The 14,485-nt window shown below is 44.1% G+C and overlaps 1 protein-coding gene across 10 annotated transcripts in view; it reads left to right on the top strand.

Moving 5' to 3' along the window:
- TTC12 (tetratricopeptide repeat domain 12) overlaps positions 1–13,610 on the top strand; it is a 51,398-nt gene extending 37,788 nt beyond the window's left edge. For 3 of the 10 annotated variants that reach the window (XM_017883155.1, XM_017883151.1, XM_017883160.1), the window contains 6 exons: positions 6,330–6,428; positions 6,897–6,965; positions 9,334–9,435; positions 10,970–11,069; positions 11,977–12,202; positions 12,592–13,359. In XM_017883155.1, the coding sequence (XP_017738644.1) occupies positions 6,330–6,428; positions 6,897–6,965; positions 9,334–9,435; positions 10,970–11,069; positions 11,977–12,202; positions 12,592–12,808 (813 nt within the window). In that variant the 3' untranslated portion in view covers positions 12,809–13,359. The other 7 variants (XM_017883153.1, XM_017883154.1, XM_017883156.1 and 4 more) reach the window with 7 other exon arrangements.
- Positions 13,611–14,485: the final 875 nt, after the last annotated feature.

Raw genomic sequence — 14,485 nt, 5'->3', positions numbered from 1 at the left:
TGAGGAATAGCCACACTGTCTTCCACAATGGTTGAACTACTTTACACTTCCACCAACAGTGTATAAGTGTACCTTTTTCTCTGCAGCCTTGCCAGCATCTGTTATTTTTTGACTTTTTAATAATTACCATTCTGACTGGTATAGATGGTATCTTATAGTTTTGATTTGCATTTCACTAACAATATCAGTGATACTGAACTTTTTTTCATGTGCTTGTTGGCCATATGTATGTCTTCTTTTGAAAAGTATCTCTTCATGCCCTTTGCCCACTTTTTAGTGGGGTAGTTTATTTTTCTCTTGTAAATTTGTTTAAATTCTTTATAGATGCTGGATATTAGACCCTTGTCAGATGCATAGTTTGCAAAAATTTTCTCCCATTCTATAGGTTGTCTGTTCACTCTGTTGATAATTTCCTTTGCTGTGCAGAAGCTCTTTAATTAGATCCCATTTGTCAGTTTTTGCTTTGGTTGAGATTGCTTTTGGTGTCTTTGTCATGAAATCTTTGCTCGTTCCTGTGTGTAGAATGGTATTACCTAGGTTATCTTCCAGGGTTTTTATAGTTTTGGATTTTACATTTAAGTCTTTATTCCATCTTGAGTTAATGTTTGTATATTGCATAAGGAGGGGGTCCAGTTTCAATCTTCTGCATATGACTAGCCAGTTATCCCAGCATCATTTATTGAATAGGGAATCCTTTCCCCATTGCTTGTTTTTATCAGGTTTATTGAAGATCAGATAGTTTTAGGTATGCGGTCTTATTTCTGGGTTCTTTATTCTGTTCCACTGGTCTATGTGTCTGTTTTTATGCCAGTACCATGCTGTTTTGGTTACTCTAGCCCTGTAAGTATAGTTTGAAGTTGGGTAACGTGATGCCTCCAGCTTTGTTCTTTTTGCTTAGGATTGCCTTGGCTATTCAGGCTACTTTTTGGTTCCATACGAATTTTAAAATAGTTTTTTCTAGTTCTGTGAAGAATGTCAATGGTAGTTGAATAGGAATTGCGTTGAATCTATATATTACCTTAGACAGTATGGCCATTTTAATAATATTGATTCTTCCTGTCCATGAGCACAGAACATTTTTCCATTCTTTGTGTTGTCTCTGATTTCTTTGAGCTGTGTTTTATAGTTCTTCTTATGGAGATCTTTCACTTCCCTGGTTAGCTGTATTCCTAGGTATTTTCTTTTGGTGGCAATTATAAATGGGATTGCATTTCTGATTTGGCTCTTGGTTTGACTGTTGTTGGTATATAAGAATGCTAGTGACTTTTGTATGTTGATTTTATATCCTGAGACATTGCTGAAGTTGTTAATTAGCTTCAGGAGCTTTTGGGCCAAGACTATGGTTTTTTTCTAGATACAGGATCATGCCATCTATAAACAGAGGTAGTTTGACTTTTTTTCTTCCTATATAGATGCCCTTTCTTTTCTCTCTTGCCTGATTGCCATGGCCAGGACTTCTAATGCTATGTTGAATAGGAGTGGTGGGAGAGGGCATCCTTGTTTTGTGCTGGTTTTCAAGGGGAGTGCTTCGAGCTTTTGCCCATACGTATGATGTTGGCCATGGGTCTGTCATAGATGGCTCTTATTACTTTGAGGTATGTTCCTTTAGTACCTAGTTTATTGAGAGTTTTTAACATGTAGAGGTGTTGAATTTTATCAAAAGCCTTTTCTGCATCTATTGAGATAATCACATGGTTTTTGTTCTTAGTTCTGTTTATGTGATGAATCACATTTACCTATTTGCATGTGTTGAACCAACCTTGCATCCCAGAGATAAAGCCTACTTCATTGTGATGGATAAGCTTTTTGATGTGCTGCTAGATTTGGTTTGCCAGTATTTTGTTGAGGATTTTTGCATCAGTGTTAATCAAGAATATTGGCCTGAAGTTTTCTCTTTTTTGTTGTGTCTCTGCCAGGTTTTTGAATCAGGATGATGCTGGTCTCATAGAATGAGTTAGGAAGGAGTCCCTCTTCCTTGATATTTTGGAATAGTTTTAGCAGGAATAGTACCACTTCTTCTTTGTACATCTGGTAGAATTCAGCTGTGAATTCAGCTGATCCTGGGCTTTTGTTAGTTGGTAGGCTATTACTGACTCAATTTCAGAGCTCATTACTGGTTTGTTCAGGGATTCAATTTTTTCCTGGTTCAGCCTTTGGATGGTGTATGTGTCCAGAAATTTATTCATTTCTTCTCAATTTTCTAGTTTATGGGCAGAGAGGTGTTCATAATATTCTCTGATGGTTGTTTGTATTTCTGTGGGGTCAGTGGTGATATTCCCCTTGTTGTTTCTGATTGTGTCTATTTGCATTTTCTGTCTTTCCTTTTTTTTAGTCTAACTAGTGGTCTACCTATTTTATTAATTTTTTCAAGAAACCAGCTTTAGAATTTATTGATCTTTGGAATGGGTTTTTGTGTCTCAGTCTCCTTCAGTTCAGCTCTGATTTTGGTTATTTCTTGTCTTCTGCTAGCTTTGGGATTTGTTCGCTCTTAGTTCTCTAGTTGTTTTAGTTGTCGTGGTAGGTTGTTAACATGAGATATTTCTAACTTTTTAATTAGCAATATCTGTTAGGGCATTTAGTGTTATAAATTTCCCTCTTAACACTATCTTACCTGTGTCCCAGAGATTCTGGTATGTTGTATCTTTGTTCACATTAGTTTCAAAGAACTTGTTGATTTCTGCCTTAACTGGTTTATTTGCTCAAAAGTCGTTCTGGATCAAGTTATTCAATTTCCATGTAGTTATACAGTTTTGAGTTCATTTCTTAGTCTTAATTTCCAATTTGAGTGTTAAGATTTCAGTTCTTTTGCATTTGCTAAGGACTGTTTTACTTCCAAATATGATTGATTTTAGACTATGCACTATGTGGCAATGAGAAAAATGTATTTTCTCTTGTTTTCATTTGGAGAAATCTGTGTATGTACATCAGGCCCATTTGATCCAGTGCTAAGTTCAGGTCCTGAATATCTTCATTGATTTTCTATGTCAATGATCTAATATTGCCAGTGGGGTGGTAAAGTCTTCTGCTATTATTGAGTGTCAGACTAAGTCTCTTTGAAGGTGTCTGAGAACTTGCTTTATGAATCTGGATGTTTCTGTGTTTGGTGCATAAATATTTAGGATAGTTAGATCTTCTTGTTCAATTGAACCCTTTACCAATATGTGTAATGCCCTTCTTTGTCTTTTTTGGTCTTTGTTGGTTTAAAGCCTGTTTCATCTAAAACTAAGATTGCAACCCCTGCCTTTTTTCTGTTTTCCATTTACTTGGTAGATCTTTCTCCAACCTGTTATTTTGCCTATGTATGTCATTGCTTGTGAGATGGGTCTCTTGAAGACAGCATACCAGTGGATCTTGGTTCTTTATCCAGCTTGCCACGCTGTGTCTTGGGACATTTTGGCCCATTTACATTCAAGGTTAGTATTGCTATGTGTAGATTTGAACCTGTCATCATGATGTTAGATGGTTATTTTGCTGACTTATTTATGTGGTTGCTTTATAGTGACACTGGTCTGTGTACTTCAGTGTGTGTTTGTAGAAGCTGGTAGTGGTCTTTCCTTTCCATATTTAGTGCTTTCTTTAGGACCTCTTGCACTACAGGTCTGATGGTAATGAATTTCCTCACCATTTGCTTATTTTTCCTTTACTTATGAAGTCTAATTTGGCTAGAAATGAAATTCTGGGTTGGAATTTATTTTCTATAAGAATGTTGAATATTGGCCTCCAGTCTCTTCTGGGTTGTAGAGTTTCTGCTGAGAGGTCTGCTGTTAGTCTGATGGGCTTTCCTTTGTAAGTGACCTGACCTTTCTCTCTAGTTACCTTTAATATTTTTTCTTTCATTTTGACCTTGGAGAATTTGATGATTCTGTGTCTTGGAGGTGATCTTCTTATGAATTATCTTACTGGGGTTCTCTGCATTTCCCAAATTTGAATGTTGGCCTCTCTATCTAGGTTGGGGAAGTTCTCATGGATGATATCCTGAAATATATTTTCCAAATTGGTTCCATTCTTCTCATCTCTTTCAGGGACACCAATTAAATGTACATTGGGGCTCTTTACATAATTCTATATTTCTCAGAGGTTTTGCTCATTCCTTTTTATTCTTTTTTTATCTATTCTTGTCTGACTGTCTTATTTTGGAAAGCCTGTCTTCAGGCTCTGAGATTCTTTCCTCTGATTGGTCTATTCTGCTATTAACACTTGTGATTGCATTATGAAATTCTAGTAGTGTGGTTTTTCAGCTCTATCAGGTTGGTTATGTTCTTTTCTGTATTGACTATTTTGCCTGTCAGCTCCTTCATTGTTTTATTATGATTTTTGGCTTTCTTGATGTAGGTTTCAATGCACTCCTGTAGCTCAATGAACTTCATTCCTATTCATATTCTGAATTCTATTTGTGTCATTTCAGCCGTGTCAGCCTGGTTTAGAGCCCTTTCTGGAGGGGTGTTGTGGTTGTTTGAAGGAAAGAAGGCATTCTGGCTTTTTGAATTATCAGGTTTATCATGTGGATTCTTTCTTATCTTTGTTGATTTCTCTACTGTCAATCATTGAGATTGCTGACCTTTGGATAAATTTGTTTCTTTTATCTTATTTGATGACCTTGAGGGTTTTATTGTGGTATAAGGTAGATTCAGCTGACTGGCTTTATTTCTAGAAGATTTTAGGGGGTCAGTATTCAGCTCCCAATTTCTGGACTGGATGCTCTAACTCTCAGGGACTTGTATTGGGCCTTGACTATGTTTTCTGGCTCCTCTAGGTTAAGAATACACTGCAATGGGGGAGCCAAGGTGATCCCAAACCTCTGGTCACTACACTCCAATGGATGGTGTTAGCCCAAGAATTTCATAATATGGTGATAATGGGACCTTAACTTGTTCACACATGCCAACAGCAGCGGAAGACCTGTGGCAGGATGCTAGCAGGTGTCAGGGTACCTGCCTCCCTGTGGGTGTTTGCCACAATGGCAGAGGCAACACAGTGGGGGAGAGGGTCCCTGCTGATGACTGTGTGTGTGGTCATGCTGAAGATTGTGCCTTCTCTGTTCCTCACAAGCAGAGGAGGTTGCTCCTAGAGGGAGAAAGATCCACTGTACTCTATGTAATGCTAGCACAAGGGCAAGTTGCTGGTAGGGGTGGGGCTGGCTGGCTCTATGCCCATCAATACTCCATCTGCAATGGTGATCAGCAGGAAGAGGAGGGGCAGGACTGCACTCCCATGCTCTGGCAGGGCAAGGAAAGCAAAACCTGTCTCATCAGACACTCACCAGCAAAGTGATGTGGGGAGTTGCCTTGGGCCCAGGGGAAGCTGTGGTGTGGAGAGGGAGCATGTGGGCTGGTGCATGGTGATAGGGGTACCCTGCTGGTGCTCTCCACTGGTCAGGCATGGTCTGCCAGTGCAGAAGCTATGGTGTGGGTCCCCAGGGCCCACGAGACTGCTCAGCAAGCAGGTGTGACCAGGCTGGGGCCCCAGGAGAGTCCAGCAGAGCAAGGGGTCCTCAAGTTGGACTGGCCCTGTTTGATGGGCAAGACCACCCTGCAGAGTTCAGGTCTGATGATGTCCCGAGGGCTAAAGTCTCCTATGGGACTTATTTGATCCTAGAGGGATCGTTGTCCCTGGCCATGCTCCACTACAGATGCTTCCACGCCCAACCCTCTGGGTTCCACATCAACTGGCTTGCCACCCCTACCACTTCTCTAAGCAGCTCTCCCTGACAACTTGCTGAGTATCTGTGGTGGTCAAGGGGATTTCTCCTGCCAGAGTTCCAGAGGCCTATGATGAGATTAGGTTGCTCTTTGCCACTTCAGTTCACCCATTCCTCAAGAGCCTTTGGGGGCCAAGAACAAGCCTTGGAACATAGGAGCCCCATGCAGCGTTCCCAGTTACTCCCCTCCACTCCGCTTCTGCATCTTTCCTCCATCTACTCTCAGTGTCTTCTCTTTGAAGGTCTGTTAGGAGCATGTCAGTCATCTCTGTTCCTCAGTTGGGAGCTGTTCCACCTGGCTGCATCTAGTCAGCCATCTTGCCTGATCCTGATTTGAAGGATTTTTCTGATGGAGTTGAATGATCACCCGTCTCAGCAGCTCACTCTTCACTTTCAACCCAGGGCCAACCTGATCCATAGTCCCATGGCAGAGGCACCAGAGACTCCTTCCAAGTCTCCTGAACCAACACTAACTCATGGAACTGGTCTCTGATCCTCCAAAACCATTTAGGTTCATGACATTGGCAATTTAGGGAGTGTGGGAACTCTGAGACACTAGTCCAAGGGAAAAGATGACCATAAAAAGCTGTAAGGCAGAAAGGTCATTGGTTACCTTGTTTTGTTTTTCAAGGCCAGGTGTGAGGAGGATGTGGACCTGTTCAGAGAGGTTATCTACACACTCCTGGGACTCATGATGAACCTGTGTCTTCAGGCTCCCTTTGTCTCTGAGGTACAGCGTTCTTGTCTCCCTGCCCGGAACCCTGGAACAACCTGTACACATTCTGTGGCATAAAACCATTCTCGTGTTCATGAAGAGACAGAAGCATGTACACTCACACACTGGCCGTGGAATGGGAAAAGGCTGGAGGGATGCACTCTCCCTTTGCTCTGCTGAGGGGTGGATGCATCACTTAGTCATGTACCCAGAAAACAGACTGGGTATCCAAGGTGTGCTGAGCAGAGTATGAGGTGCTGTGTTTACAAAGTCAAGTGAAAGGTGGTTCCTGCTATCAGGGCAATACCCTGGAGTTAGGGGAGACAGACATGGGGAGGAATAAGAGCAGTAAATGGTGTTGTGAGGGAACCTGGGCACAGTGTTGTGGTGCTAAAAAGGAGAGGGTGCTCAGAAGAAGCTCCGCTGAGAATTCAGATTGTCAGAAAAGTAAAATCTCCTTCTGGCCTCTCCCCATTGTTGTAGGTTTGGGCTGTGGAGGTGAGCAGAAGGTGCCTATCTTTACTAAACAGCCAGGATGGAGGAATCCTGACAGTAAGTTTCTCCCAGGGAAATCCAGAAGCAACTTTCACTGTTCTTGTTTTGTTTTGTTTTGTTTTGTTATCAGTGTAATCTTTTTCAAGTTGCCACCTTTGAGAATCTGCTGAGTCTCTGAGATACGGTATGGATATACTATTCGAATAATGCACACAAGCACATAAACACCAAGTTTTGTCTGCAGTTTCAGGGATTTAGTGACCTCCTTGCCATGTCTGTCACCTGTGGATCCCGTAGAGTCCAGGAACCCAACTTAAGAATCCCCCTTCCGTATGGTCTGAAATTTAACCAGCTTAGAGGTTATAATCGATCTGATTTCTCCTATTTCAAAATATCCTGTGCAAATTGGACAGATTAAGTGTCGAACTTATTTAGAATCCCTTTTTTCCATAGGAAAAAAAAAAAAAAGCCAGGCCCATATTTTAAGCCAGTGATCCTAGAGGTTGTTTGTGCATAATAGTTTTAGCCTCTTTTTAAAATATATGCTAAAATGGCTTTCTCAATTCTGTGTCTGCCATTTGAATAAGAAAACTGAGAAAGCCCTATATGTCAGCACAGTGCATCAGGAAAAGAATATTAGTGTGATTCAAGAGGCTATTTGCCATCACCTTAGAAAGTGTTCATCACTCACGTTAAGTGATCACCCCTGTTTTTCTCCCTGTCAGGGCAGGGCCCTAATGCCTAGAGAAGCAATTAGGGCCACATCTAGGGTGGATCTGGGAAACCAGCCTTTCAAGGGTTGCAGACTGAGGACTGGCTCCACAGTTTAAAAAAGGTTCTGAGTAGATCCAACATACCCTGTTTGGGGGTAGCACTCTCTAAACGTCCCCAAAGTCAGTTCAGACAGGATAGGGTGAAGGTTTTGTGCGTGTGCATTTTCACGGATGGGGCATTATAGCTTTCATCAGATCCTCCAAAGAGGTCCATGACCCCCAAAGTGGTAAGCACCACCATTCTCAGATGGTCCAGACCTAAAGATGGGCCTACACTAGTCCCTGAGTAAACCTTTAGGAGAGCTCTTGGGCCAGATTTCCCCAGCATTCCATGTGTGCCACATTGGTGCTTCCCAGCTTGCTGGGCAGCAGCTTCACCATGGGCATCTGGTCCTAGTCTAGCACAGTCTCCACTGTCCTTGGCGTGAAAGGGGATCTGTGGTGTCAACTGTAGCAAAATTCTAGGATCTTTAGGAAGCAGATTAGGGAAGCAAGATTGATAATACACAAGTTTATCTTTTCTCCCTCTGGAGTCCTCATTAAAATGAGATGAAAGCCATTGGGGGGAACAAAATAAATAGAGACCTACATTGACGGTGAACAGGCAATGGTTACCGATAGGTAAGTAATTTTAACAAGTTTCCTGAAGATGGAGAGCAGCTGCTAGGGTGGTAATTAATGAGGCAGGGCTGAGGAAACCTTCGTATAGAGTACAGACGGAGGAACACATAGCTGGTCAGTAGCAGATTTGCCTTATAATGAAAAGATCAAGATTTCAGAACTCCTGATACAACAGAGAGCAGAGGTACAAGGCAGTGGAGCTGCGTTTGCTGGCAGGCATCTATCCTGCAAGCATAAAATCAGAACACTTTCATCTTTAAAGAACTGAAACTGGAGAAAACATTTTTCTTTCTGGTATATGGGAGTGCCACCTCTCTACCTTTCCATACTTCCCATAAACATAGCATACCCAAACATATTTTACTGCTTTTTTCGTACATGTGATTGGACAGGTAAGGGTCAACCAGACATTGCAGGAAAGCCACACACATAAATAGGAAAACCAAGATAAACATAAAAATTGATCCAAAAGAAATAGAGATGATACAGGAAACAGAAGAAAAAAATAGTCACTATCATTTGTATCCTGAGAAAGATTAAAGATAGTTATATCCATAAAAGACTAACAGCTTGCCACTTATTTTCAAAAAAAAAAAAGAGAGAGAGAGAAGAGCTGGGAAATAAAGTAAATGAACTATCCCAGAAACTAGAACAAAAGACAGAGGAAAAGGTAAAGATAAATGACGCAGAAGACCAATCCAGAAAATCAAACATCCCCTAATAAAGGGCCTGCTGATATCAGAGCTCTGGGAGGAATCACAAGGGAGAACTTCCTTTCTCAGAGTTGAACTGGTTGATCCTGTGTGAAGCTGAAATAATATGGGCCTCTGCATGGCAAGGGGCTATGACTGCAGCTCTGTGACAGTTTTATTAAAAAGAACAGTGCTTGCTATTATTTGGCCATCCTATTTTTTATATTTTGCTTCCAATGTTAATGATTGCTTTTGCCTCACCAAACTTCCTGTTAACTTTTAAAGGTTGTCAGCATTTCTGAAAAGGACATTTAATTATCCTCTTTCTGCTGTATTCAGAGAGCTGCTGGTGTTCTGAGCCGGACCCTTTCTTCCTCTCTGAAAATTGTTGAGGAGGCCTTGCAAGCAGGAGTGGTAAAGAAAATGATGAAATTCCTGAAGGTAAGATCACTTTATTGGTTACAACCCTGAAACGTACAGAAGTCTCCTATTTTATTCGGGGAACAGAATTAAGGTGGGTTTTGTTTGGTTAATGTGCTGCCATTTCTTCCTTGCTAGATTTTAAACTTCTTGGATAGGGATTTGCTTCTGCCTGTCTACCCAGACCATACTCTGAACATCAATAACAGATTGTTCAGTAAATAAGAAAATTGTTCATTAGATACATCTATAACACTTTGGGAGGCCGAGGCGGGTGGATCACGAGGTCAGGAGATTGAGACCATCCTGGCTAACATGGTGAAACCCCGTCTCTACTAAAAATAGCAAAAAATTAGCCAGGCGTGGTGGCAGGCACCTGTGGTCCCAACTACTTGGGAGGCTGAGGCAGGAGAATGGTGTGAACCTGGGAGGCAGAGCTTGCAGTGAGCCGAGATCGTGCCACTGCACTCGAGCCTGGGCAACAGAGCAAGACTCCATCTCAAAAAAAAAAAAAAAAAAAAGAAGACTGCTTACCCCTCAAGCCTGACTTTAAAATATATGGCCTGTGTTCTTGATAAAAATGATCTGAGTGGCTTTCAGGCACATTGTTTTGCTCAGGTTTTGCTACTCATCTATGAGACGTAGCCTGCAGAATTACCATGTGACCAAAGGATATTGGGATTTCCCTGTGAAATGAGTGCGGTGAATCTAAGCAAGCCGGTAGAGCAGCTATCTGGATTCATCTGCAAGGGTGAAGGAGATTATTATATTAGGTTGCCATCTCAGAATCCCACCTATGATGTGTGTGCCCATGAGGTCCACACACCCATGTTAGTGTGGTGACCCATGGCTTTTATTCATAATGCCTCAGGCTGAGTGGGGCAGGGAAGCATGCTCTGTGGGCTACTGCTGGGGCAGGGGTAACACCGAGGGGGCAGCACAGGGGGTCTTAAGTTTAGGCTGCCACTTGAACAATGACTGTCATTCATTATGACTTTTGCAAACCCACCAAAAGCTCCTGATGGCATGCATACCTGTGCATCATGCATGCATACATGCACACATGCCTTTTAAAGACCCCACATGGGAGATTGCAAGGGCGGTGTTTGACAGTTGTCGCCTCTTAAAATGATCTAGGTTCCTAAGGTTCCTCATGCAGGACTGTCAGCCTAACAGCCTTGGCAAGTCAGTCCTCATTCTCAAATGGGAAAATGACATGGGAGGGACTTTTCCTCCCTTTTTGGTAGGTCTCCCATTCATCAGCATCATTCTCTTCTCAGCCACTTGCTCATAAAGCCTTCTGGAGGCAATTACTCAGGTGTACATGACGGGTCTACGTTCCTGTCAGGGGTGTGGGCTGGGTTAGAGAGGATGCGGGTGACACTGTGCCAGCAGGGACCATGCCTGCTCACCAGGAAGCATATGCCGTTCTCCATAGAATTCTCTTTTCAGAGTTTAGGAAGCCACTAGCACTATAATAACTGCTCGCTGTGGCTTGTGGTCAAGAGCAATCATAGCACTGATTTTATTTTTCTGATTTCATTCTGAAATCTAGACAGGAGGCGAGACTGCATCACGTTATGCTATAAAGATACTAGCTATCTGCACGAATAGTTATCACGAAGCTCGGGAAGAAGTAATAAGACTGGATAAAAGTAAGTGATAATTTCCTTAAGGGAGCCCTCATCCCAGAGGTTCATCCACCCTTGAAGCTGCAAAGGGAACTGTGGTCGAGGAGGAACTTAGCAGCAATGCTGTTAACCTCTCCCAGACTTCAGCAATGTTTATGGAAGATGTTTCACGTCAGATCTGAAAGCATTTAATTAGCCTTTTGGTTGCACACAGGTAGGATGCCCAGACTGGAGACCCAGCTGACAGACAGCTCAAAGATAACAGGGTCAAAGCTAGGAAACTCCCTCCTCTCACCAAGTTCAGTTCTCTGCCTTCACAGAAGGAGGGGGGAAAACACCTTCAACATTTAGTGAACAAGGGAAATATCAGAGTCGGAGCCTAGCTTTAGTCCAGTAACTTAAACCAGCTGTAGTTATTCACAGCAGGCTTCCCAGGAGAGGCAGCCTGCTAATGTTCTTCTTACCAACTCCCTGGAATGCGCAGAAGGTGAACTAAAGGAGGCTCCACCATGGAAGCTGGAGCCTTTCTCCTGGATCCTGTTTCATACCCTGCAGGTATAGGTTGCCAGCACGTTGCCTCCCACCTGGGGGCTGTCGATGGGACCTCTCACCCTGGTGCAGTGAGAGGTTAAGAACAGGGGCTTTCAAGAAGACAGACCTGTTTGACACATGGCATTCATTCATCTAACGACTGTGTTGTGCTGGACACTGTTCTGGGAAGCCAAGATACTTCAGAGATTCAGCAAGGAGTTGAGGAGGTTCATATGCATTCAGTAAATGTTTGCTGATGAGTCAGTGAACAAGTTCTGCTGCAGAGTTATTGGGGAAGCTCGGTGTCCACTGACGCCTCCCTGCGCCCCTCATGTCCTGTTGCCAGCCTCCTATTTGGGGATTAAAAGGAGCTGTTGCTTGTTCTCTTCCTTCCCTGCAGAGTTGAGCATTATGATGAAGCTGCTCAGCTCGGAAGATGAGGTTCTAGTGGGCAACGCTGCCCTCTGCCTTGGTAACTGCATGGAGGTGCCCAACGTTGCGTCTTCCCTGCTAAAGACAGACCTCTTGCAGGTCTTGTTAAGGCTCGCAGGCAGTGACACACAGAAGACGGCCGTGCAGGTGAACGCAGGCATTGCTCTGGGGAAGCTGTGCACAGCTGAGCCCAGGTATGCTGTGGACATGGAGCCAGGCTGACCCAGTGTCGGTCCCATTGCAGAAAGCAGCTGAGCTGAGGCGCTGACCTTTGGCTGGGACTGCATGCCACACAGGATGCTGTGGGAAGCCCTCATGCTTTCTGTGCAGACCTAGGTTAAGCCCAATAGCTGCTTCTCTGAAGAAAGCCTTTCTAGCGGAAACGGGAGCTTTTGGGCTCCAACCAGAGAGGGAATCAGCTTGTCTGATGGGGACTTGCTGCTCACACTTGCTGCCGTTGCCTTCTCTCCATTCCATTTTCTGCTGTTCTGCATCCCTCTCCCTGTCTCTTTATCCTCCTTCTCCCCCACCCCACTCCACCTCCCCTTCTCTTCCCTCTTTTCTCTCTTCTCCACTCTTCCAGAAACAGACCCCCACTTCATGTTCTTTGCCTCAGCCTAAACAAATGGAGGAATGGCCAGCGAGGGTCACATGTCCATGCAGGAGGAAACTGGAGAAGCAGAGACACAGAACAGCACGTCGAGGCCCCCAGTGAGCGAGGGCAACAGATGTGGGCTGTAACTGTGCCCATGGCTTCTCTGTTAAGCACAGACCTCCACTCTGCTCTGTTCCTGTTCTGATGTGCAGATGCACCTCATTGCACGTGCTTCTGGGGGGTGTCCACCTGTGGCTGAGCGAAGGAGCCCTGGCATAGAGCAGGGGTAACCCCAGGAACTGAGTGAGAGAGGCTCCTTCCCTTACATCTACATGCCTTTAATTCCTCCTCTGTAGATTGAGGGGGTTGGCCTCGATAATATCTAAGGTCCTTTCAAGTTCTGTCTGGTTGTTCAAATGGAAGGAATAGTTAAAATCTTTCTTCTATAGAAAGCAAGCACATTAGCTAGGATGACTTCAAAGTGGCAACCTATGGGGGAGTTCTCAAGAGCAAGGTCCTGTCTGATCAGCCTGACACACCTGCCACCTGCAGCAAGTGTTTTCAGTGCTTTGTGGGCCTCCCTGAGGGTCTCTCTTACCCCTGTGATCTTTAGGGTACCCCAATGCCACAGCCACTTCCTGTTCCACCCAGTGATAGGACTGACGTTCTCAGCCAGCTTCCATCTGAGAGGGTGTTGGCTCTGGGCTCCAGAAGCCTGAACCGTGGCACTTATGTCCTGGGTTGTTTGTTTTGATTGTGACAGGTTTGCTGCTCAACTGAGAAAGCTTCATGGCCTAGAAATTCTCAACTCTACAATGAAATACATCAGTGACTCTTGAGAGATACGGTGTCTGTGTGCATTTGGGGAACACACAAATGCACACTACGGGTTGTTCCTATGCTAATAAAGACCTTTGATATATCCACTTCAGAATCAAATATTCATTGTCAGAGTGTTTGCATGTCGGGTTTTCATGGGTAACAAGAGAGTGGGCATTAGGCTGGCTGCTGTGGTGGACTCTGTGTACTGGCTTACTCAACTTCCATTGTACCCTCCTTTGAATGTTCCTTCCTGTTCTGTAGAAGAGAGAAACCACCTCACAAAAAGCCACATTGCCCAGACCCCCGTGTAGCAACAATTCTACATGGGAACTTGTGGCCAATCTAATGCCGCTTCCTACCCCTTTTGCTATTTTCTGCTGGCAATATGCTGGAAACATCAGATTTGTTGGTAGCAGGATTTCAGCATCCATTTTCCAGCTATGGAATGCTGAGAGAGAGTTGCATTGGCGTCGTTGGTGGCCTGCAACAGACTCCTGGCCTGCACCCACTGCGTGTGCTCTTAAATTCAGTGGGGTGAGTGGTAGGTGGTGTCTCCCCTGTTAGGAAAGCTCTGCGTGAATCCTTGTGGGAATCATTCCTGGGGGTCCCTCCTGGCACCCTCCTCCAGCCCATCTGGTAGTGCTATAGGCACCCTGTTCCATGGGTTAGATTGTTCTCTGCTTAAGGTGCCAAAGCACAGGCTTCTCTTTCTGCAGTGAACCCTGACTGATGCGAATGTGTTCATTTCCCTAACCCACCTTGTACTCTCACCCTATCCCCAGAGGCAATGCTCCCTTCCAGTTGCCCCAGGGTCGCTCTAAACCAGGGTCACCTGTGGACTGCAAGTCCCTAAGTGAGAAGTCCAATAAGTGGCACTACTCTCTGGCTCCTCCTTACAATCACATAATCATTTTATGTGGAGGCAGGTACAGTGAATGTCATAGTACAGTGAATGTCAGGAGTCCCAGACCAAAGTTCCAAAGACTTTTGGTCCTACCCTGCTACCTGCCAGCCGTGTGACTTTGGGCAAGTTGCTTAACCTCTCTGAGCTGTGGCTGCT

The sequence above is a fragment of the Rhinopithecus bieti genome, unplaced genomic scaffold, assembly GCF_001698545.2.
Source record: "Rhinopithecus bieti isolate Rb0 unplaced genomic scaffold, ASM169854v2 scaffold_11964, whole genome shotgun sequence".
Classification (NCBI taxonomy): domain Eukaryota; kingdom Metazoa; phylum Chordata; class Mammalia; order Primates; family Cercopithecidae; genus Rhinopithecus; species Rhinopithecus bieti.
The sequence above is the reverse complement of the archived record's forward strand: the minus strand, read 5'-3'. Positions and strand labels throughout refer to the sequence as shown.